Raw genomic sequence first — 22,450 nt, forward strand, 5'->3', positions numbered from 1 at the left:
TTCCCCCCCACTTCTCCACCCTTCCCCCCCACTTCTCCACCCTTCCCCCCACTTCTCCACCCTTCCCCCCCACTTCTCCACCCTTCCCCCCACTTCTCCACCCTTCCCCCCACTTCTCCACCCTTCCCCCCCACTTCTCCCACCCTTCCCCCCCACTTCTCCACCCTTCCCCCCCACTTCTCCACCCTTCCCCCCACTTCTCCACCCTTCCCCCCCACTTCTCCACCCTTCCCCCCCACTTCTCCACCCTTCCCCCCCACTTCTCCACCCTTCCCCCCCACTTCTCCACCCTTCCCCCCCACTTCTCCACCCTTCCCCCCCACTTCTCCACCCTTCCCCCCCACTTCTCCACCTTCTCCACCCTTCCCCCCCACTTCTCCACCCTTCCCCCCCACTTCTCCACCTTCCCCCCCACTTCTCCACCCTTCCCCCCCACTTCTCCACCCTTCCCCCCCACTTCTCCACCCTTCCCCCCCACTTCTCCACCCTTCCCCCCCACTTCTCCACCCTTCCCCCCACTTCTCCACCCTTCCCCCCCACTTCTCCTCCCTTCCCCCCCACTTCTCCACCCTTCCCCCCACTTCTCCACCCTTCCCCCCCACTTCTCCACCCTTCCCCCCCACTTCTCCACCCTTCCCCCCACTTCTCCACCCTTCCCCCCCACTTCTCCACCCTTCCCCCCCACTTCTCCACCCTTCCCCCCACTTCTCCACCCTTCCCCCCCACTTCTCCACCCTTCCCCCCCACTTCTCCACCCTTCCCCCCCACTTCTCCACCCTTCCCCCCCACTTCTCCACCCTTCCCCCCCACTTCTCCACCCTTCCCCCCCACTTCTCCACCCTTCCCCCCCACTTCTCCACCCTTCCCCCCCACTTCTCCACCCTTCCCCCCCACTTCTCCACCCTTCCCCCCCACTTCTCCACCCTTCCCCCCACTTCTCCACCCTTCCCCCCCACTTCTCCACCCTTCCCCCCACTTCTCCACCCTTCCCCCCCACTTCTCCACCCTTCCCCCCACTTCTCCACCCTTCCCCCCCACTTCTCCACCCTTCCCCCCCACTTCTCCACCCTTCCCCCACTTCTCCACCCTTCCCCCCCACTTCTCCACCCTTCCCCCCCACTTCTCCACCCTTCCCCCCCACTTCTCCACCCTTCCCCCCCACTTCTCCACCCTTCCCCCCACTTCTCCACCCTTCCCCCCCACTTCTCCACCCTTCCCCCCACTTCTCCACCCTTCCCCCCCACTTCTCCACCCTTCCCCCCCACTTCTCCACCCTTCCCCCCCACTTCTCCACCCTTCCCCCCCACTTCTCCACCCTTCCCCCCCACTTCTCCACCCTTCCCCCCACTTCTCCACCCTTCCCCCCCACTTCTCCACCCTTCCCCCCCACTTCTCCACCCTTCCCCCCACTTCTCCACCCTTCCCCCCTTCCCCTTCCCCCCACTTCTCCACCCTTCCCCCCCACTTCTCCACCTTCCCCCCCACTTCCTCCACCCTTCCCCCCCACTTCTCCACCCTTCCCCCCCACTTCTCCACCCTTCCCCCCCACTTCTCCACCCTTCCCCCCCACTTCTCCACCCTTCCCCCCCACTTCTCCACCCTTCCCCCCCACTTCTCCACCCTTCCCCCCCACTTCTCCACCCTTCCCCCCCACTTCTCCACCCTTCCCCCCCACTTCTCCCACCCTTCCCCCCCACTTCTCCACCCTTCCCCCCCACTTCTCCACCCTTCCCCCCCACTTCTCCACCCTTCCCCCCCACTTCTCCACCCTTCCCCCCCCACTTCTCCACCCTTCCCCCCCACTTCTCCACCCTTCCCCCCCACTTCTCCACCCTTCCCCCCCACTTCTCCACCCTTCCCCCCCACTTCTCCACCCTTCCCCCCCACTTCTCCACCCTTCCCCCCCACTTCTCCACCCTTCCCCCCCACTTCTCCACCCTTCCCCCCACTTCTCCACCCTTCCCCCACTTCTCTCCCTTCCCCCCCACTTCTCCACCCTTCCCCCCCACTTCTCCACCCTTCCCCCCCACTTCTCCACCCTTCCCCCCCACTTCTCCACCCTTCCCCCCCACTTCTCCACCCTTCCCCCCACTTCTCCACCCTTCCCCCCACTTCTCCACCCTTCCCCCCCACTTCTCCACCCTTCCCCCCCCACTTCTCCACCCTTCCCCCCCACTTCTCCACCCTTCCCCCCCACTTCTCCACCCTTCCCCCCACTTCTCCACCCTTCCCCCCCACTTCTCCACCCTCCCCCCACTTCTCCACCCTTCCCCCCCACTTCTCCACCCTTCCCCCCCACTTCTCCACCCTTCCCCCCCACTTCTCCACCCTTCCCCCCACTTCTCCACCCTTCCCCCCCACTTCTCCACCCTTCCCCCCCACTTCTCCACCCTTCCCCCCACTTCTCCACCCTTCCCCCCCACTTCTCCACCCTTCCCCCCCACTTCTCCACCCTTCCCCCCCACTTCTCCACCCTTCCCCCCCACTTCTCCCACCCTTCCCCCCCACTTCTCCACCCTTCCCCCCCACTTCTCCACCCTTCCCCCCCACTTCTCCACCCTTCCCCCCCACTTCTCCCCCCCCCCCCCCCCACTTCTCCACCCTTCCCCCCCACTTCTCCACCCTTCCCCCCCACTTCTCCACCCTTCCCCCCCACTTCTCCACCCTTCCCCCCCACTTCTCCACCCTTCCCCCCCACTTCTCCACCCTTCCCCCCCCACTTCTCCACCCTTCCCCCCCACTTCTCCACCCTTCCCCCCCACTCTCCACCTTCCCCCCCACTTCTCCACCCTCCCCCCCCACTTCTCCACCCTTCCCCCCCACTTCTCCACCCTTCCCCCCCACTTCTCCACCCTTCCCCCCACTTCTCCACCCTTCCCCCCCACTTCTCCACCCTTCCCCCCACTTCTCCACCTTCCCCTTCTCCACCCTTCCCCCCCACTTCTCCACTTCCCCCCCACTTCTCCACCCTTCCCCCCACTTCTCCACCCTTCCCCCCCACTTCTCCACCCTTCCCCCCCACTTCTCCACCCTTCCCCCCCACTTCTCCACCCTTCCCCCCCACTTCTCCACCCTTCCCCCCCACTTCTCCACCCTCCCCCCCACTTCTCCACCCTTCCCCCCCACTTCTCCACCCTTCCCCCCCACTTCTCCACCCTTCCCCCCACTTCTCCACCCTTCCCCCCACTTCTCCACCCTTCCCCCCCACTTCTCCACCCTTCCCCCCCCACTTCTCCACCCTTCCCCCCCACTTCTCCACCCTTCCCCCCCACTTCTCCACCCTTCCCCCCCACTTCTCCACCCTTCCCCCCACTTCTCCACCCTTCCCCCCCACTTCTCCACCCTTCCCCCCCACTTCTCCACCCTTCCCCCCCACTTCTCCACCCTTCCCCCCCACTTCTCCACCCTTCCCCCCCACTTCTCCACCCTTCCCCCCCACTTCTCCACCCTTCCCCCCCACTTCTCCACCCTTCCCCCCCACTTCTCCACCCTTCCCCCCCACTTCTCCACCCTTCCCCCCCACTTCTCCACCCTTCCCCCCCACTTCTCCACCCTTCCCCCCCACTTCTCCACCCTTCCCCCCCACTTCTCCACCCTTCCCCCCCACTTCTCCACCCTTCCCCCCCACTTCTCCACCCTTCCCCCCCACTTCTCCACCCTTCCCCCCCACTTCTCCACCCTTCCCCCCCACTTCTCCACCCTTCCCCCCCACTTCTCCACCCTTCCCCCCCACTTCTCCACCCTTCCCCCCCACTTCTCCACCCTTCCCCCCCACTTCTCCACCCTTCCCCCCCACTTCTCCACCCTTCCCCCCCACTTCTCCACCCTTCCCCCCCACTTCTCCACCCTTCCCCCCCACTTCTCCACCCTTCCCCCCCACTTCTCCACCCTTCCCCCCCACTTCTCCACCCTTCCCCCCACTTCTCCACCCTTCCCCCCCACTCTCCACCCTTCCCCCCCACTTCTCCACCCTTCCCCCCCACTTCTCCACCCTTCCCCCCCACTTCTCCACCCTTCCCCCCCACTTCTCCACCCTTCCCCCCACTTCTCCACCCTTCCCCCCCACTTCTCCACCCTTCCCCCCCACTTCTCCACCCTTCCCCCCCACTTCTCCACCCTTCCCCCCACTTCTCCACCCTTCCCCCCCACTTCTCCACCCTTCCCCCCCACTTCTCCACCCTTCCCCCCCACTTCTCCACCCTTCCCCCCCACTTCTCCACCCTTCCCCCCCCACTTCTCCACCCTTCCCCCCCACTTCTCCACCCTTCCCCCCCACTTCTCCACCCTTCCCCCCCACTTCTCCACCCTTCCCCCCCACTTCTCCACCCTTCCCCCCCACTTCTCCACCCTTCCCCCCACTTCTCCACCCTTCCCCCCCACTTCTCCACCCTTCCCCCCACTTCTCCACCCTTCCCCCCCACTTCTCCACCCTTCCCCCCCACTTCTCCACCCTTCCCCCCCACTTCTCCACCCTTCCCCCCCACTTCTCCACCCTTCCCCCCCACTTCTCCACCCTTCCCCCCCACTTCTCCACCCTTCCCCCCCACTTCTCCACCCTTCCCCCCCACTTCTCCACCCTTCCCCCCCACTTCTCCACCCTTCCCCCCCACTTCTCCACCCTTCCCCCCACTTCTCCACCCTTCCCCCCCACTTCTCCACCCTTCCCCCCCACTTCTCCACCCTTCCCCCCCACTTCTCCACCCTTCCCCCCCACTTCTCCACCCTTCCCCCCCACTTCTCCACCCTTCCCCCCCACTTCTCCACCCTTCCCCCCCACTTCTCCACCCTTCCCCCCCACTTCTCCACCCTTCCCCCCCACTTCTCCACCCTTCCCCCCCACTTCTCCACCCTTCCCCCCCACTTCTCCACCCTTCCCCCCCACTTCTCCACCCTTCCCCCCCACTTCTCCACCCTTCCCCCCCACTTCTCCACCCTTCCCCCCCACTTCTCCACCCTTCCCCCCCACTTCTCCACCCTTCCCCCCCACTTCTCCACCCTTCCCCCCCACTTCTCCACCCTTCCCCCCCACTTCTCCACCCTTCCCCCCCACTTCTCACCCCTTCCCCCCACTTCTCCCACCCTTCCCCCCACTTCTCCACCCTTCCCCCCCACTTCTCCACCCTTCCCCCCCACTTCTCCACCCTTCCCCCCCACTTCTCCACCCTTCCCCCCCACTTCTCCACCCTTCCCCCCCACTTCTCCACCCTTCCCCCCACTTCTCCACCCTTCCCCCCCACTTCTCCACCCTTCCCCCCCACCTCTCCACCCTTCCCCCCACCTCTCCACCCTTCCCCCCCACTTCTCCACCCTTCCCCCCTCTCTCCCTCTACCCCCCCTCCCAGAAACACAGACACTGAGTGAGAGACACAGACAGACAGAGAGATAGAGACACACTGGGGGGGGGGGGCATCCCAGCACGCTGTTGGAGGGCTCCCGGTGCTGCAGTCGGTAAGTAGAAAATGTTTTATTTATTGATTTAAAAAATAAATTATTTCTTATTAATTTTTTTTGGTTGATTTATTGGTTGGTTTTATTGATGTTTTTATCATTTATTATTGATGATGGCTCTTTATTTGTAAAACTGAAGTGTTTAATGTTTGTAAACTTCCCTTTAAACCCCCCCCCCCATTCCCTACGCCTGATTTGTAACCTACGCCTGATTTTCTAAAGTGTAGACAAGGTTTTTTCTAGCGTACAAAAATCTTCACTTATTCCATTCTAAGTTAGTTTGGAGTAAGTTTTCACTGCCGAAACTTTGAAAACAGGCGTAAGTGGCTGGACACGCCCCCTTTTGGGAAAAAAAATTCTGTTCCAAAGTGAAACTGTTCTAACTGACCAGAACTGGAGCGAACTAAATGCCGAGAATTTGAATTTCTAAGATACTCCGTTCTACACCAGTTGCTCCAAAAAATCAGGAGCAACTGAGGCCGAAACTTGGGCCCATGATCTTTACTCATGTGGCCTCTTATTTATACCCACATGCCTTCTAATTGCTTCTCCTTTAAGATGCCTAAAACAGGTGGCCTGCACCCCCACAGTTAAGTACACCGATTGCTTTTATTCTTGTATGATGTGTTACTGTGGAAAGCAAATTTGTATACAGCAGTGTAGGAATTTTGGGCCCGAGTTTCGGGCTGCGCCGTTGACCTGGACGCCCGTTTTTCGTGCCAGAAAGTGTGCCTAAAAAAAACTTACCTATTCTCCGGCTCCCTGCAGGTCCTCTGGAGCTGGGCGCAGCGCAGCACGAGCTGTAGGGGGCGGAGCTAGGTCTCTGCGCTGTAAACAGTGCCGGGACCTCTGCACATGCGCGCGACAGTGGGCGCGCATGTGCAGTAGCTCCAGGCGCCCAAAACTGTGGGAAGGGCCCCGAAGCACGCAGTCCCTAGCCCTGGCCGAATGGCCTCACTGACGTGAATAAGGCTCTTTCCACCCGACCGGACTGGACCCGACCCCGCACTCCCACCCCCGGACCTCCGCGACTCTTTCCTCCCCCCCCCCCCCCCCCCCCCCTCCGACCTCCGTGACTCTGTGTGTGAGATTGGCAGTTTAGTGCTAAATTATGGACAATTCTGTGCTGTGGGCTTCTACCACTTGGAACTTGCTTCAGACTGCCCAATCTCATTTCACTTGGGATGTTTGTATCTTAGAGGAGTTTTAACGCAATCAATCCAGATTCAAAACTAAGTACCACAGCTGAAAGGACAAGCGTGCTAACACTTTACAGTCTTGTTTAAATATGTATTAATAAAATCCACATTTTAATTCTGAGCTTTATTTTATGTAATTTTTATTATTTATAAGACACTTGTAATCATAAATATTGTTTGCTGCGTCAATTTTACCAGGCCAGTAGGTATAGAGACAAAGTAGTGGATTAAATGTTACTGTTTGTTTGAAATAGAGAAAACAAGTTAATGTAAGCAGTTCTGGTTCATTTTGATTTAAAGACTATGATCTTCAAAAAAAAATGTTTCGACTCTGCTTCTTGAAACTGAGACTCCTTCCTGTCTGACTTCATACTTCACAGAAACAATTGTGATCCTGAGACACTCTGCTCTAGCTGAACTAAAATCAATAATTTCCTAAAGTGTAATCAAATGATAGTCTGGGTTCAGATAGAGATTAAGTGCTATGTGACTGAAGGCATCAATTTCCATTGATTTCTATTGTAAGCAACCTTGCACTATACCTCATGAATTAAACTATTAATGCTTACATTTTTACTCTGAGCGGGTGATTTTCTTTTAATTATACTCTAAACTATTATTCCAGTTAGTTACTTCATTAGTGAATGGAGCCACTGGAATTTTTTGTTGCAATATTTGAGTTCAGAGTAAGTGGATTCCGTTGCACTATATTATATAGAACCTGCATACATCTTGGTAAGCAAATCCCATTGAATGCTATGATGGCTGCTACATGATGTCGTATAACTTTTCAACTGAAGTATCCCAGTTTCCTGTAATACTTTTTTCTCATCAATAAGAATGTGAAATGTCAATATGAAACTGAAATGGAAAATCTCAAAACCGCAGAAAATAAAAATCTAAAAGGCAACATGAACAATACATGTGAAGAATGCCCCTTCGAACTTGCAATGCTCACATTTATTTTCATTGCTGATGTCTTTAGCATTTCAAGTTCAGAACTTTAGGTCAGGAAACTAATCTTGGGAGTCTTTTTTTCTGGGCAGTAAAATGATTCAGCATGAAGAAAGTACTACCTTAAGAGTAGTCTGGGAGACGCAGCGGGGAGGCTCAACTGATTTTACCAACTGTAATATAGAGCTTTCCCTAGTGGACTACTGTGGTAATGCAACTGCTGATGTAAATACAATAACTGGTTTTTGACAAGTTCCTGTAGCACCATCTTGTGTATTTGTATGTTTGTAATGTCGTAGAGAAGATATCACCAGCCAGGCTTCATTAGCATGCTGTTTACTGACCTAGCAAATGAACGGGCTGTTAAAATTGTGAGATTCAAGCCACCACTGTGGTAATGCAACGACTGATGTAAATACAATAAAAGAGTCATGTCACATGACAAGTTCCTGAGGCGCCATCTTGTGTATGTGTAATGGTTTTGCCACAAGGTGAGTGGTTGCGAAGAGAATTCCGTCCACGAGAAAGGGGGATGCTGAAGAAATTGTTTTTTTTAATAAAGCCTAACGTTTTGGGCACCTTCTGGCCTTGGCTCCTGTCCCACGCAGGTTTGGCCTGGCAACGCAGTCACCATTGATTTCCCGCTCAGGCTGCAGGTTAAAATAGCAGACCAGGTCCTGGTGACAACATTGGAGCCTGAACTGCATTTTTAAAGATGGCCTGTTGGCTTTGGGGTGCGGGGGGTGGTGTTTGAGAGTGGGTGGTGGGTTGGAGAGTGTTCTTGCCACCCGCAATTTAGAATTGTAGCCAGTCATTTTGGAGTGGGAAAGCAATAGCTAAGTCCCCCGCTCCATTTTACCGCCGCATTTCACTCCTTGTTTTTCTCCAATTTTCTTTTACCCTTGAGGAGAAACTTTTTCTACATAGGTGTAATAGAATATAAGTATATTCTCCTTGATATTGTATATAATAAATATTGTATATTTAACTACTAATCCCTGGGTAGGAGTTCAAGGCTTCAGTTCCATCTACAGACTTGCCAGATACAAATATGAGCAGAGAAAATCATGGGCGTGGTTTTTGTAAAATGTTTAACGATCAAGACCTCAAGGACGAGTAGGAGCTACTTTGTGTGCGCTGCGTTGTATAATTGATGGGCAGGGAGATTGACGTCTTAAACTTAAGACGGTGCCTATGTTGATTATTGCTTCGTTATTAGCTTTGCACATCGTTGCATTCAGATTGATTATTATTGCCTCGTTATTGGTTTTTGATGCAGTTGCATTCAGATTAAGGACTGATCCTGGACCATAGAAAAATAGGAAATAGGTGCAGGAGTAGGCCATTCGCCCCTTCGAACCTGCACCACCATTCAATAAGATCATGGCTGATCATTCCCTCAGTACCCCTTTCCTGCTTTCTCTCCATACCCCTTGATCCCTTTAGCCGTAAGGGCCATATCTAACTCCCTCTTGAATATATCCAATGAACTGGCATCAACAACTCTCTGTGGCAGGGAATTCCACAGGTTAACAACTCTGAGTGAAGAAGTTTCTCCTCATCTCAGTCCTAAATGGCCTACCCCTTATCCTAAGACTGTGTCCCCTGGTTCTGGACTTCCCCAACATCGGGAACATTCTACTCGCATCTAACCTGTCCCATCCTGTCAGAATCTTTTATGTTTCTGAGATCCCCCCTCATCCTTCTAAACGCCAATGTAAACAGGCCCAGTCAATCCAGTCTCTCCTCATATGTCAGTCCTGCCATTCCAGGAATCAGTCTGGTGAACCTTCGCTGCACTCCCTCAAAGCAAGAACATCCTTCCTCAGATTAGGAGACCAAAACTGAACACAATATTCCAGGTGAGGCCTCACCAAGGCCCTGAACAACTGCAGTTAGACTTCCCTGCTCCTATATTCAAATCCCCTTGCTATGAAGGCCAACATACCATTTGCCACCTTCACCGCCTGCTGTACCTGCATGCCAACCTTCAAAATTCCCAAAACTGATTTTCTAACCTAAAGCTCTGAAATTTATACAGTAAATATATCAGCAATGAAAAGTAAATATAAGCATTACAAGTTGTAAAGGGTTGCGGGTCCTTCCAATGTTCAGAGTTTGTCCAAATGCCTGTATTGTCATAATTTGGGATGATGTAGACAAACCCGCCTGGGGACCACTTCGCTGCAATTATTGGAAATCTGAAATATAGAAAATATTGGAAATATAACAATAGCATTTTGCAATTATAAAGCACCTTGAACATAGAAAAAGGTCCCAAGGAGCTTCACAGATGTGTAAGGGGAATAAAAATGAACTCCAGGTGAAAGAAAGAGATAGTAGGAAGTATAACCAAAACTCTTGGTTAAAAAAATTGGTTTGAAGGAGTGTCTTTAAAGAAGAGTGGGAGGTGGATAGGGTTTCGGGAGGAAGTTCCAGAACATGGGGCTTAAGTGTTTTTCTTTTATTCATTCGGGGGGATGTGGGCATTGCTGACAAGTCTAGCATTTATTGCCCATTCGTAATCGCCCTTGAGAAGGTGCTCACCTTCTTGAACTGCTGCAGTCCTAGTGCAGGTACTTCCACAGTGTCGGGAAGGAGCTCCCGGATTTTGACCTAGTGACGATGAAGGAAAGGTGCTATATTTTCAAATCATGAGGTATGTGATTGGAGGGGAATTTGGAAGTGATGGTGTTCCCCTGCACCTGCTGTCCTTGTCCTTTTAGGTGGTAGAGGTCACAGGTTTGGGAGGTGCTGTCGAAGAGCCCTTGACGAGTTGCTGCTGTACATCTTGTAGCTGGTACACACTGCAACCACGGTGTGCCGGTGGTGGAGGGAGTGAATATTTAAGGTGGTGGATTGGGTGCCAATCAAGTGGTTGCTTTGTCTTGGATAGTGTCGAGCTTCTTGAGTGTTGTTGGAGCTGCACTCATCCAGGCAAGTGGAGAGTATTCCAGCACACTTGTGCCTTGCAGATGGTTGAAAGGCTTTTGTAAGTCACTCACTGCAGAATATACAGCCTCTGACCTGCTCTTGTCGCCTCAGTATTTATAAGAACATAAGAAATAGGAGTAGGCCATACGACAGCTCAAGCCTGATCCGCCATTTAATACGATCATGGCTGATCTGATCATGGACTCGGGTCCACCTCCCTGCCCGATCCCCATAACCACTTATTCCCTTATCGTTTAGGAAACTGTCTATTTCTGTCTTAAATTTATTTAGTGTCCCAGCTTCCACAGCTCTCTGAGGCAGTGAGTTCCACAGATCCACAACCCTCAGAGAAGAAATTTTTCCTCATCTCAGTTTTAAATTTATGCATTTGGTCCAGTTATGTTTCTGGTCAATGGTGACCCCCAAGATGTTGATGAGGGATTTGGCGATGGTAATGCTGTTCAATGTTGAGGGTAGGTGGTTCGACTCTCTTGTTGGCAATGGTCATTGCCTGGTCCTTGTGTGCCAGTTGTCAACCAAAACCTGAATGTTATCCAGGTCTTGCTGCATGCGGGCACAAACTGCTTCCTTATTTGAAGAGTTGAGAATGGAATTCAACCGTGTGCAATCATCTGCAAACAACCCCACTTCTGACCTTATGATGGAGGGAAGGCCATTGATGAAGCAGTTGAAGATGGTTGGGTCTCGTATAGTGCTCAGAGGATGATCTGGAGCGATGTCCTGGGGCTGTGATGATTGACTTCCAACAACCACAACCATCTTCTTTTGTGCTCGGTATGACTCCAGCCAATGGAGAGTTTTCCCCCTGATTCTCATTGACTTCAATTTTACTAGGGCTCTTTGATGTCACTCTGTCAAATACAGCCTTGATGTCAAGGACAGTCACTCTCACCTCACCTTTGGAATTCAGCTCTTTTGTCCATATTTGGACCAAGGCTGTAATGAGGTCTGGAGCCAAGTGGTCCTGGCGGAACCCAGACTGAGCATCGGTGAGCAGGTTATTGGTGAGTAAGTGTCGATTGATAGCACTGTCGATGACCCCATCCATTGACCATAGGCTGATGGGGCGTTAATTGGCCAGAGTGGAATTGTGCCGTTATTTATGGACCGGACATACCTGGGCAATTTTCCACTTTCCGCGTAGATGCTGGTGCTGTAGCTCTACTGGAACAGCGTAACTCGAGGCATAGTTAGTTCTGGAGCACGAGTCTTCAGCACGTCAGCCTGCATGCCTGTAGTCTTCGCTGTATACAGTGTGCTCGACCGTTTCTTGATATCACGTGGGAGTGAATCAAATTGGCTGAAGACTGTCTTCTTTGATGGTGGGGGGCCTCAGGAGGAGGCCAAGATGGATCATCCACTCGGCACTCTGGCTGAAACCGCTTCAGCCTTGTCTTTTGCACTCGCATGCTGGGTTCCGCCTTCATTGAGGGTGGGAATATTCATGAATCTTCCTCCTCTTATTAGTTGTTTAATTTCCACCACCATCCACAACTGGATGTGGCAGAACTGCAGAGATTTGATCTGATGCGTTGATTGTGGGATCGCTTAGCTCTATCTATAGCATGTTGCTTCTGCTGTTTTACATGTTTGTAGTCCTGTGTGACAGCAAGGCCACCGATGGTCAAGGCTAGAGTCAGAGGAATGGTGTGTTTTTGGAAGAAAGAAGTAGTTGTAGGGCTGAAGGAGGTTAGAAATAGGTAGAGATAAAGACATTTAAGTAAAGGTTGAGAATTTTCATTTTGAGGTATTAAGGGACAAGCCCAGTGTAGGTCAGCAAGCATAAGGGTGATAAGATGTAAGCTGAACCCATGTTTGTGGATTTTGTCACCAAGAAGCAGTGTGTAGATGAGGACAAAGAGGGAGGTTAGATTGGATCTTAAGGGGACTCCTAAAGTGATGGTATGGGGATAAAAAGAAAAACCACTGCTGGAGATAATCTGGCTATGATTGGATAAGGAAGAATGGGTCCAAATGAGGGCAGTCCCATCCAGCTGCACAATGTGGAAAGGCATTGGAGGAGAATGGTGTGGTCAACCATGTCAAAGGCTGTAGAGAACATAACATAAGAATTAGGAGCAGGATTAGGCCATGTGGCTCCTTGAACCTGCTCTGCTATTCAATAAGGTCATGGCTGAACTTTGGCCTCAACTTCACTTTACCGCCTGATTCCCCTAGGGTCCAAAAATCTATCGATCTCTGCCTTGAATATCCCCAATGATTGACATCCACAGCACTTTGGGACAGAGAATTCCAAAGATTCACAACTCTGCTTGAAGAAATTCCTCCTCGTCTCAATTTTAAATATCCTGAGACTGCGCCCCCTAGTTCTAGACTCTCCAGCCAGGGGAAACAATCTCTCAGCATCTATTCTGTCACTCCGCCATAGAATCTTATGTGTTTCAATGAGATCACTTCTCATTCTTCTGAACTCTGGAGAGTATAGGCCCAATCTACTCAATCTCTCCTCATAGGACAATCCTCTCATCCCAGGAATCAATCTAGTAAACCTTTGTTGCACCGCCTCTAAAGCAAGTATTATCCTTCCTTAGATAAGGAGAGCAGAACTGTGCACAGTACTCCAGGTGTGGTCTTGCCAAAGCCCTCAATTGTAGCAAGATGTACTCCAATCCTTTAGCAATAAAGGTCAACTTGTAATTTTCCTTCCTAACTTGCTGTACCTGCATGCTAACTTTGTTTCCTGTACGAGAACACCTATATCTCTCTGAACACTCTCACGTCTTCATTTCACACCATTTAAAAAAAAAAATCTGTTTTCTTCTTCTTCCTACCAAAGTGAATAACCTCACATTTCCCCACATTATGCTCTGTCTACCACCTTATTGCCCACTCACTTAACCTATCTAAAGTCCTTTGCAGATTCTGTGTGTCCTCCTCGCTGCTTACATTACCACCTAGCTTTGTATTGTTAGCAAACTTGGATAAACCACACTCTGTCCCTTCATCTATATAGATTGTAAATAGCTGAGGCCCAAGCACTGATCCTCACGGCACCCACTAGTTACACCCTACCAACCTGAAAATGACCAGTTTATTCCTACTCTGTTTTCTGTCTGTTAACCAATCCTATATCCATGCTAATATATTAGCCCCAACCCAATGAGCCCTTATCTTGCGTAACAACCTTTTATGTGGCACCTTATGGAAATCCAAATGTACTACATCCATTTATCTAACCTGCTAGTTACACCCTCAAACAACTCTTTATAATAAAAAAAAATTGTCGAACACAATTTCCCTTCCATAAAACCATATTGACTTTGTCTAATATTATGATTTTCTAAGTGCCTTGTTACCACTTCCTTAATAATGGATTCCAGTATTTTTTTCCGGCGCCTAACTGGCCTGTAGTTCCCTGATTTCTCTCTCCCTCCTTTGATGAATAGCGGGGTTACATTTGCTATCTTCCAATCCTCTGGGATTGTTCCAGAGTCGAGGGAATCTTACAAGATCACAACCAATGCATCCACTATCATTGCAGCCACCTTTTATAGAACCCTAGGATGTAGGCTATCTGTTCTTGGGGATTTGTTGGCTTTTAGTCCCATTAGTTGCTGAAGTATTTTTTCTCTACTGATCTTAATTACTTTTTACATTCCTCACTCTCATTAGCCTGTTGGTTCACAACTATTTTTGGTGTGCATTTTGTCTTCTACTGTGAATACAGATAACGAATATTTATTTAAAGTCCCTGTCATTTCCTTGTTCCACAATATAATTTCTTCTGTCTCAGCTTCTAAGGGACCCACGCTTACTTTTGCTACTCTTTTCCTTTTTGCAAACATCATTCTTATATTTCTTGCTAATTTACTTTGTATTCTATTCTATTCTCCCTCTTTATCAATGTTTTGGTCATCTTTTGCTAGTTTCTAAAGCTTTCCCAATCCTTAGGCTTACTACTATTCTTTACAACATTAGTAGCCTCTTTTAATCTAATACTATCCTTAACTACTTCAGTTAGCCATGGATGGCTCACTTTTTCCATGGACTTTTTATTTCTCCATGGAATGTATATTTGTTGCAAATTTTGTAATATTTCTTCAAATGTTTGCCGCTGCTTATTTAACCCTGAAATGAGCTTTCGACCATATTTCCGCAGCGTAACTAAACCGCTTATTCCCACCTCCGTAACATTGCCCGTCTCCGCCCTTGCCTCAACTTATCTGCTGCTGAAACCCTCATCCATGCCTTTGTTACCTCTAGACTTGACTATTCCAATGCACTCCTGGCTGGCCTCCCACATTCTATCCGATGTAAACTAGAGGTGATCCAAAACTCGGCTACCCGTGTCCTAACTCGTACCATATCCCGCTCATCCATCACCTCTGTGCTCGCTGACCTACATTGGCTTCCAGTTAAGCAACGCCTCGATTTCAAAATTCTCATCCTTATTTTCAAATCCCTCCATGGCCTCGCCGCTCCTTATCTCTCTAATCATCTCCTCCAGCCCCCCCCCCCCCCCCCACCGAAGATGTCTGCATTCCTCTAATTCTTCCCTCTTGAGCATCCCTGATTATAATCACTCAACCATTGGTGGCCGTGTCTTCTGTTGCCGAGGCCTGAAACTCAAAACTCCCTGCCTAAACCTCTCTGCCTCTCTACCTCTTTTTTCTCCTTCAAGATGCTCCTTAACACATATCTATGTGACCAAGCCTGTGCTAATTTCTACTTAAGCGGTTCGGTGTCAAATTTTTATCGCATAATACTCCTGTGAAGAGCCTTGGGAAGTTTCACTATGTTAAAGGCGCTATATAAATACAAGTTGTTGTCATACCTTTTAATCTAATTTCCCAATCTACCTTAGCGAATTCGCCCCTCATACCTATGTAATTGGCTTTATTTAAGTTTAAGACTCTAGTTTTGGACTTAAAAATGCCACACTCAAATTCAAGGTGAAATTCTGTCATATCATGAGCACTTTTCCCTAGAGGATGCTTTACTATGCGATTATTAATTAACCCTATCTCAGTACACAAAACAAGATCCAAAAGGGTCTGTTCCCTGTTTGGTTGCATGATGTTTTGTTCTAGGTAACTGTCTCAAATGCATTGCATGAACTCGTCCTCCAGAGTACCCTTGCCAATTTGATTTGCGCAGTCTACATGAAAATTAAATCCCCTACAATTAATTATGCATTACCTTTGTTACAAGCGCCTATTATTTTGTGATTAATACTCTATCCAACGTTATAGCTACTTTAGGGGGCCTATAAACTACTCCACCACGGTTTTCTGCCCTTTTGTTATTTATTATCTCCACCCATGCTTCCTGATCTTCCAAGCCAAGATCCTTTTTCCATACTGTCCTACAGAGAGGTTGAGGAATGCGAGGAGCAATAAAGCGCCACTGTCACAGTGAAGGCAACATGTGATTTTCTTTTTAGGGCCGTTTCAGTGCTGCAAGAGGGGTGGAAACCTCATTGCAGGATTTCAAATGGAGAGTTTGGGGACAGATGGATGCAGATCTACCAATTATCAATATTTTTTAAGAACTTTGGTGAGGAAAAGGAGATTGCAGGTGGGGTAGTTTGCAGGGACAGAGGGTTTTTTTTTTTGAGAAAGGCCTGATTGTCTTAAGGTTGGAGAGCAATGTTCTCTGTGACCTGCGCTTTGTTCTGCGCGGTCCGTTTCTTTTAGTGCGCAGTGCCTTTCGGTTTCCACGCCTGTTTATAATGGAGAAGTCGGTGAGTGGCCTGTGCGGAACCTTTCCTATTACAGCACAGACGAGGGAACGTTGGTGGAGAGCAGCGTGTATTTACATGCAAGATGATCAGGTTAGTTCTTCCAGGCTCAATAGGAGTTCATGTCGCTGTTTAACATCTAAATTCCAGTGTGCTGTCTGTTGAGCAACAATAAATCATGGCTGAGCACTATATTCTAGAAGCTTAACGCCTTTCAAACACACAGATCAAATGGTGCATGCATGCAATAAAGTGCAGTCATGGAATTCTAGGACATAAGTTTGTTCCTGTGGTTTATTTTTTTGCCTCAAGAGTTGGGATCTCAATTTTAGCCAGTTTATCTAGCAGAGGCAAGTCACGTTTGCGGTGGAAGGGAGAAACACCTTCCTCATCAAACCTCGCTCATCAATTTAATCATTTAAAAGGTGTAATTTAAAAACTTTCAGATTACACTTTTACACATCCTCCAAGACCAGGTTTTAGCATCCATGATGATATGGGGACGGGACAGCAGAGTCGTCTTATCAGACAATTTATCCACCTGAGGATTAAGAACACAATTAAAATCCACACTATATATGGTGCCAAAACACACACCAGATGAGAAAAATGGGAGTTTTAGTGTTAGAGATGTTAACATTTAGTCATGGATGGACCAACCAAATGGCAAACCCCAGAATGTAATAACAGAAAATGCTGGAAATACTCGGGTCGTCAGGCAGCAGCTGTGGAGAGAGAAACTGCTCTTTTACTTCCTCTATTTCCCTTTTTCGATTACCTCTTTTTTTTTTAAGCTCTTGCCTCCTTCCCATTGCTATCCTTTTATTTGCTGAGGACAAGTAACCGTACTGCTTTAGCCAGTTTCTTTAGCTTGGGTCATTCTTTTAACATAAATAACCACCTTTCATCATGCGCTATGAAGGGGTCTATATTTCATGGTCCTCTGTTGGGAACCATTCCTCTCTGCTCAGTAATTACCTCTCTAGCTTGACACTGGTGTGAACTTTAAATCATTAAACATAACTTTTGATTAAACTAAATTAGAGAATAGTGTGGGTTTCTTTGAGTGTCAATCATCTGGATCCATGAATCACTGGAAAATCTGTTTTCCTACATGTTCCTAAGAAATAATGTTAACATCCAGGAGGAAAAAAAGTTAAAAAAAATACTGGCTAAGAAAATCCTCATGTTAATCAGTCACCAACTTGGCACAAGTTCAGTGTGGTTAATCATTAATGCTTAAAATGCAGAGTTTTGAAAGATTGTCCAGTGTGGTTGTCATTATTGTATTGTTTTTGTTCGGTTGCAGAGTCTGAGACAGAACTTCAAAGCCTGCATTGATGGCTGCCACAGATGATATGTTCATTCCTCTGGAGTGTTTGCTTCCGACAGGTACTTTTATTTTTCTTCTCAAACAATGCAGCTATATGTTCTATTGGGCTATTTGTCATTTATGCAGTGTTTGTACTTGGTATATTGGGTGCATCTTTCAAGAGGCTATGGACTTTATCCCTGGAGAAAGGAATATGGGCACTTCATGCCTAATGAAATCCAAGTACCTGTTTGCTCAATATATAAGCACATAAGAAATAGGAGCAGGAGTAGGCCATATGGCCCCTTGAGTCTGCTCCGCCATTCAATACGATCATGGCTGATCCGATCATGGAGTCAGGTCTACTTCCCCGCCCGCTCCCCATAACCCCCGATTCCCTTATCGTTTAATAAACTGTCTATTTCTGTCTTAAATTTATTCAATGTCCCAGCTTCCATAGCTCTCTGAGGCAGCAAATTCCACAGATTTACAATCCTCTGAGCGAAGAAATTTCTCTTCATCTCAGTTTTAAATGGGTTGCCCCTTATTCTAAGATTATGCCCTCTAGTTCTAGTCTCCACCATCCGTGGAAACATCCTCTCTGCGTCCAACTTGTCAAGCCCCCTCATAATTTTATACGTTTCGATAAGATCACCTCTCATTCTTCTGAATTTCAATGAGTAGAGGCCCAACCTACTCAACCTGTCCTCATAAGTTAACCCCCTCATCTCCAGAATCAACCTAGTGAACCTTCACTGAACTGCCTCCAAAGCAAGTATATCCTTTTGTAAATATTGAAACCAAAACTGCACACAGTATTCCAGGTGTGACCTCACCAATACCCTGTATAACTGTAGCAAGACTAACCTGCTTTGATACTCCATCCCCTTTGCAATAAAGACCAAGATACCATTGGCCTTCCTAATCACTTGCTGTACCTGCATACTATCCTTTTGTGTTTCATGCACAAGTATCCCCAGGTCCCGCTGTACTGCAGCACTTTGCAATCTTTCTCCAGTTAAATAATAACTTGCTCTTTGATTTTTTTTTCTGCCAAAATGCATGACCTCACACTTTCCAACATTATACTCCATCTGCCAAATTTTTGCCCACTCACTTAGCCTGTCTGTGTCCTTTTGCAGATTTTTTGTGTCCTCGCACATTGCTTTTCCTCCCATCTTTGTATCGTTAGCAAACTTGGCTACGTTACACTCGGTCCCTTCTTCCAAGTCATTAATATAGATTGTAAATAGTTGGTGTCCCAGCACTGATCCCTGTGGCACCCTTCTAGTTACTGATTGGCAATCATTGGGGCTGAAATTCCAGTCGGAGGCTTCCTTCGGATGAACGCCTCCGACCCAAAATGTTTCTACGCATGTACCTGATGGTCCAGGAGGCACCTTCGATTCCAGTTGGAGGCCTAGATTCGATGGGTAGCGTATGGGAAGCTGACTTCCTCGCACGCATGAAAATGCTGGAGTCACGTGGGCCTGGACCACCAATCACTCTGCAGTATTCTCATTGATAGTAACGGGAACTCTGTCTCCGAGTTCCCATTACTATCAATGAGAATAACCCCCTAAAACACAAACACAACATAATAAATAAAAAGAAACCCCTCGCATAATTAAAATTAAAGTTCATTAAATGTTTTAGAAAAAAAATATTTTTTGGATTTTTTTTTAATGTGTTGTAATGGGGTTTAAAATCAACTTACCTTAATGGACAGCGTTTTTACACTCAAAATGTGTATTTAAATTTAATTTTTATATGTTTTAAAACTCTTATGCTGGTAAAAGTAGGCTATGCACCTGCTTTTCACCAGACATAAAAGTTTCAAGGATATTCGCTGGGCAAGAGATGGGCAAATAGCTCAATCTCACCCCGCAAATGTCCTTCTTGACAGATCGGAAAAGTCGGTTTTGGGTGCATGCGCATTGTGTGCCGAAAACCGGCTTTTGTGAAGCCTCGCCGGGTCTGTGTATTCGGACCCGGCGAGGCTAGGCTTTCACCCCCATTATGAAATCTGAAGGATTTCAAAATGTGTGTATTCTCCAGTTTTTTGCAAACTGAAAGTAAACTATTCATTAATCCCATTTGACAACAGTTGCTAATAAAAGGTTGAAGGGTCATCAGTGGCAAAAGCTTGTACATCAAATGAGCAGTATTTAAGACGACCTTAATTTAAAACAAAAATCACGTTGCTGAAGCAATGATCATGTTATTCCTAGGTGATTTAAACTATTTGCAGTAAATATTAAGTATACTCTCCTGAATTACATATTCTGTTTGTTATAAATTGATTCGGTCATAATGCAAGAATGTGTGGGTATGGTGCGCATTAAAAAGCACTCGTGTTGTCAACTTGGGGCCTGAAATTGGTCGACATACTGCCCACTACTGCTCAAAAATGCGATTTTGGTGAAAAAACACCGACATACTGCCAACATACCACTCGGCGGCGGAGTCATCATTGACATACCGGCGAGCGGTATGCACACCGCCCGCCGTGCAGGGCCGCCCAAAAAGTCCGATTTTCATCACATACCGCCGACATACCACGGGAGCTGCATACCGGCCTGGTAAAGGTGGTTTTACACGATGTTAAATGGGCGGGAGTGCTCGGAACCGGCATTTTGGAAATCGGGAACTGTCAGCTAAAGCAGCACCCCTGTATTTCTGAGGTGAAGTGATTTTACAGTGGAAAAGGTATTTTTATTGTTACTGAGTAACTTATGAAGATAGGAGGCATTTTAAGTATATTGTTTTCATCGAAAAATATTGTGGAGATTTAAAAAAGTGGGGCCTGTATTATCTCAGCCTGTATTGCTGACAACCTGTCTAATGAAGGAACCAGATGTGAGGAGGTTTATTGAGCATTGTTATATGGTAATGGAGGAGGTCGTAAACTCATGAGGAGGAGGAGGAGGAGGAGGCCTTATGCACCAAGGATTTTCAGGGAGAAGTGTTCATACTTGGACCTGACCGATCGACAGTGTGTTCGAAGGTTGTGCTTCCGAAAAGAGGGTCATCACTGAGATTTGCCAGCTCATTAAGGCAGACATGCAGCCCAGTACCATCACCATTACTGCACTCTCTGTGGAGATGAAGGTGACTGTGGCACTTTCCTTTTGTGCTTGTGGCTCTTTTCAGGCATCAGCTGGGGACATATGCTTTGTTTCTCAGTACGCTACTCATCGGTGCATTCGACAGGTAACCGAGGCACTGTGTATGCACGCCGGATGGAATTTATAAACTTCCCAATGATCAGGGAGGCACAGAGTGAAAGGGCTTTGGGATTTACATGCATTGCCGGCTTCCCCAAGGTGCAGGGTACTGTTGACTGTACCCATATTGCCCTGCGAGCACCATTACAGGAGGCGGAGGTGTACCGAAACCGTAAGGGATTTCACTCCCTCAACATGCAGCTCATATGCGAACATACACAGCGCATAATGGCAGTGAATGCTAACTTTCCAGGGAGCATCCATGATGCACACATCTTGCGAGAGAGCACTGTGTCTGAGCCATAAGGTAAATGCTGGATGCTAGGAGACAAAGGGTATGGCCTCGCCACCTGGCTCTTGACCACCCCCCCCCCCCCCCCACGTGGAACCCTCACACAGAACCCTCACAGCGAAACAATAAGAGCCATATAGCCACACATAACATAATTGAAAAGACAATAGGAGTGCTGAAGCAGCGCTTTCGATGCTTGGACCACTCAGGAGGCAGGCTGCAATACCACCCTGAGCAGGTTGCTCAGTTTACTGGTGTGTTGCATGTTGCATAATTTAGCAATCATGTGGGGACAGGAATGCCACAAGGGACTGTGGGACCAGCTGGAGAGAGTGTGCAGGAGACGGAGGAGGAAGTCGAGGAAAATGACGTCAGGAGGATGACTAGCTTCCAGATGAACCCATGGCACCACTCCCCACCCCCCCCCCCCCGCCCCCCAATCCAACCCAACACCACAGCGGCGGGCACGCGGAGCGTATGCTGCTGCAAAATTGTTAAGTCAGCAGCTTATAAATGAACGCTTTGCTTGAATGTGGAGAGCTGCGTTTTGGGACCCTGATGACTGTTACCCCAAAAGTTTGACACTGTACAAAAGTGCTTAAATTCAATCAAACGTTTGTCAAAATGTAAAGAATATACAACAATTTTAAAACTTAACTATAAAATAACTGTAAACTTTAATAACAACTTTAAAACAAAATGTTTACAACTCTAATAAACTTTTACAAATCAAACTTTAATTACAACAAAAAGACCTTTTACAGTCCTCGGCCACGACCTCTGCCCCGTCCACACCCGCACGCAAAACCACCCTTGGGACTATTTGCCCCCGCCCCTTTTTTACTCCCACCTTTCCCTTTCCCAGACCAGACCTCCACGTGTTGATACCAAGCCGGCATGCAGCAGTGCACCCCGAGTGCCGTTGGGGGTCAGGCATTGCAGGCCCAATAAATGGGGCCTCTGGAGAAGCTCGCGATGTAGAAGGCGAGGCTTCCGGGCTGGAAGATGATGTCAGCTCTCCACCCTCAGGTGAAGTTTGTTATGTATGTAACTATGTAATACTTGCCATTAGAGGGCGGGACTGTTGGAGTCCTAATGGTCACCTGCACACACGTGCACGGCCAGTATGAAAGATTGGCTGCATTGTTGTTTAGGCACTCTGGAGTTGTATAAAGACGACTAAGGTCACACTAAGTTTAGCTCACAGTATTCAGCCTCGTGGAGTTGTTCTTTACATAACAATTGCCGACGAGTAACTGAATACGAACTTTCACGCATCCATGGCTGCCGTTGGAATATTCGAGAGATTCGTAGAGGGTGATGATTGGGAAGCCTTTGTCGAGTGTCTTGACCAGTACTTTG

General features: G+C 48.8%; 1 protein-coding gene across 8 annotated transcripts in view; it reads left to right on the plus strand.

Moving 5' to 3' along the window:
• tpk1 (thiamin pyrophosphokinase 1) overlaps nt 1–22,450 on the plus strand; it is a 691,620-nt gene that overhangs the window by 75,689 nt on the left and 593,481 nt on the right. For all 8 annotated transcript variants that reach the window (XM_070881207.1, XM_070881210.1, XM_070881201.1 and 5 more), the window contains one exon: nt 17,567–17,649. In XM_070881207.1, the coding sequence (XP_070737308.1) occupies nt 17,598–17,649 (52 nt within the window). In that variant the 5' untranslated portion in view covers nt 17,567–17,597. Of the gene's footprint in view, nt 1–17,566; nt 17,650–22,450 lie in introns of those variants that run through there.

This window comes from Pristiophorus japonicus, chromosome 5, assembly GCF_044704955.1.
Source record: "Pristiophorus japonicus isolate sPriJap1 chromosome 5, sPriJap1.hap1, whole genome shotgun sequence".
In the NCBI taxonomy this organism is placed as follows: Eukaryota; Metazoa; Chordata; class Chondrichthyes; family Pristiophoridae; genus Pristiophorus; species Pristiophorus japonicus.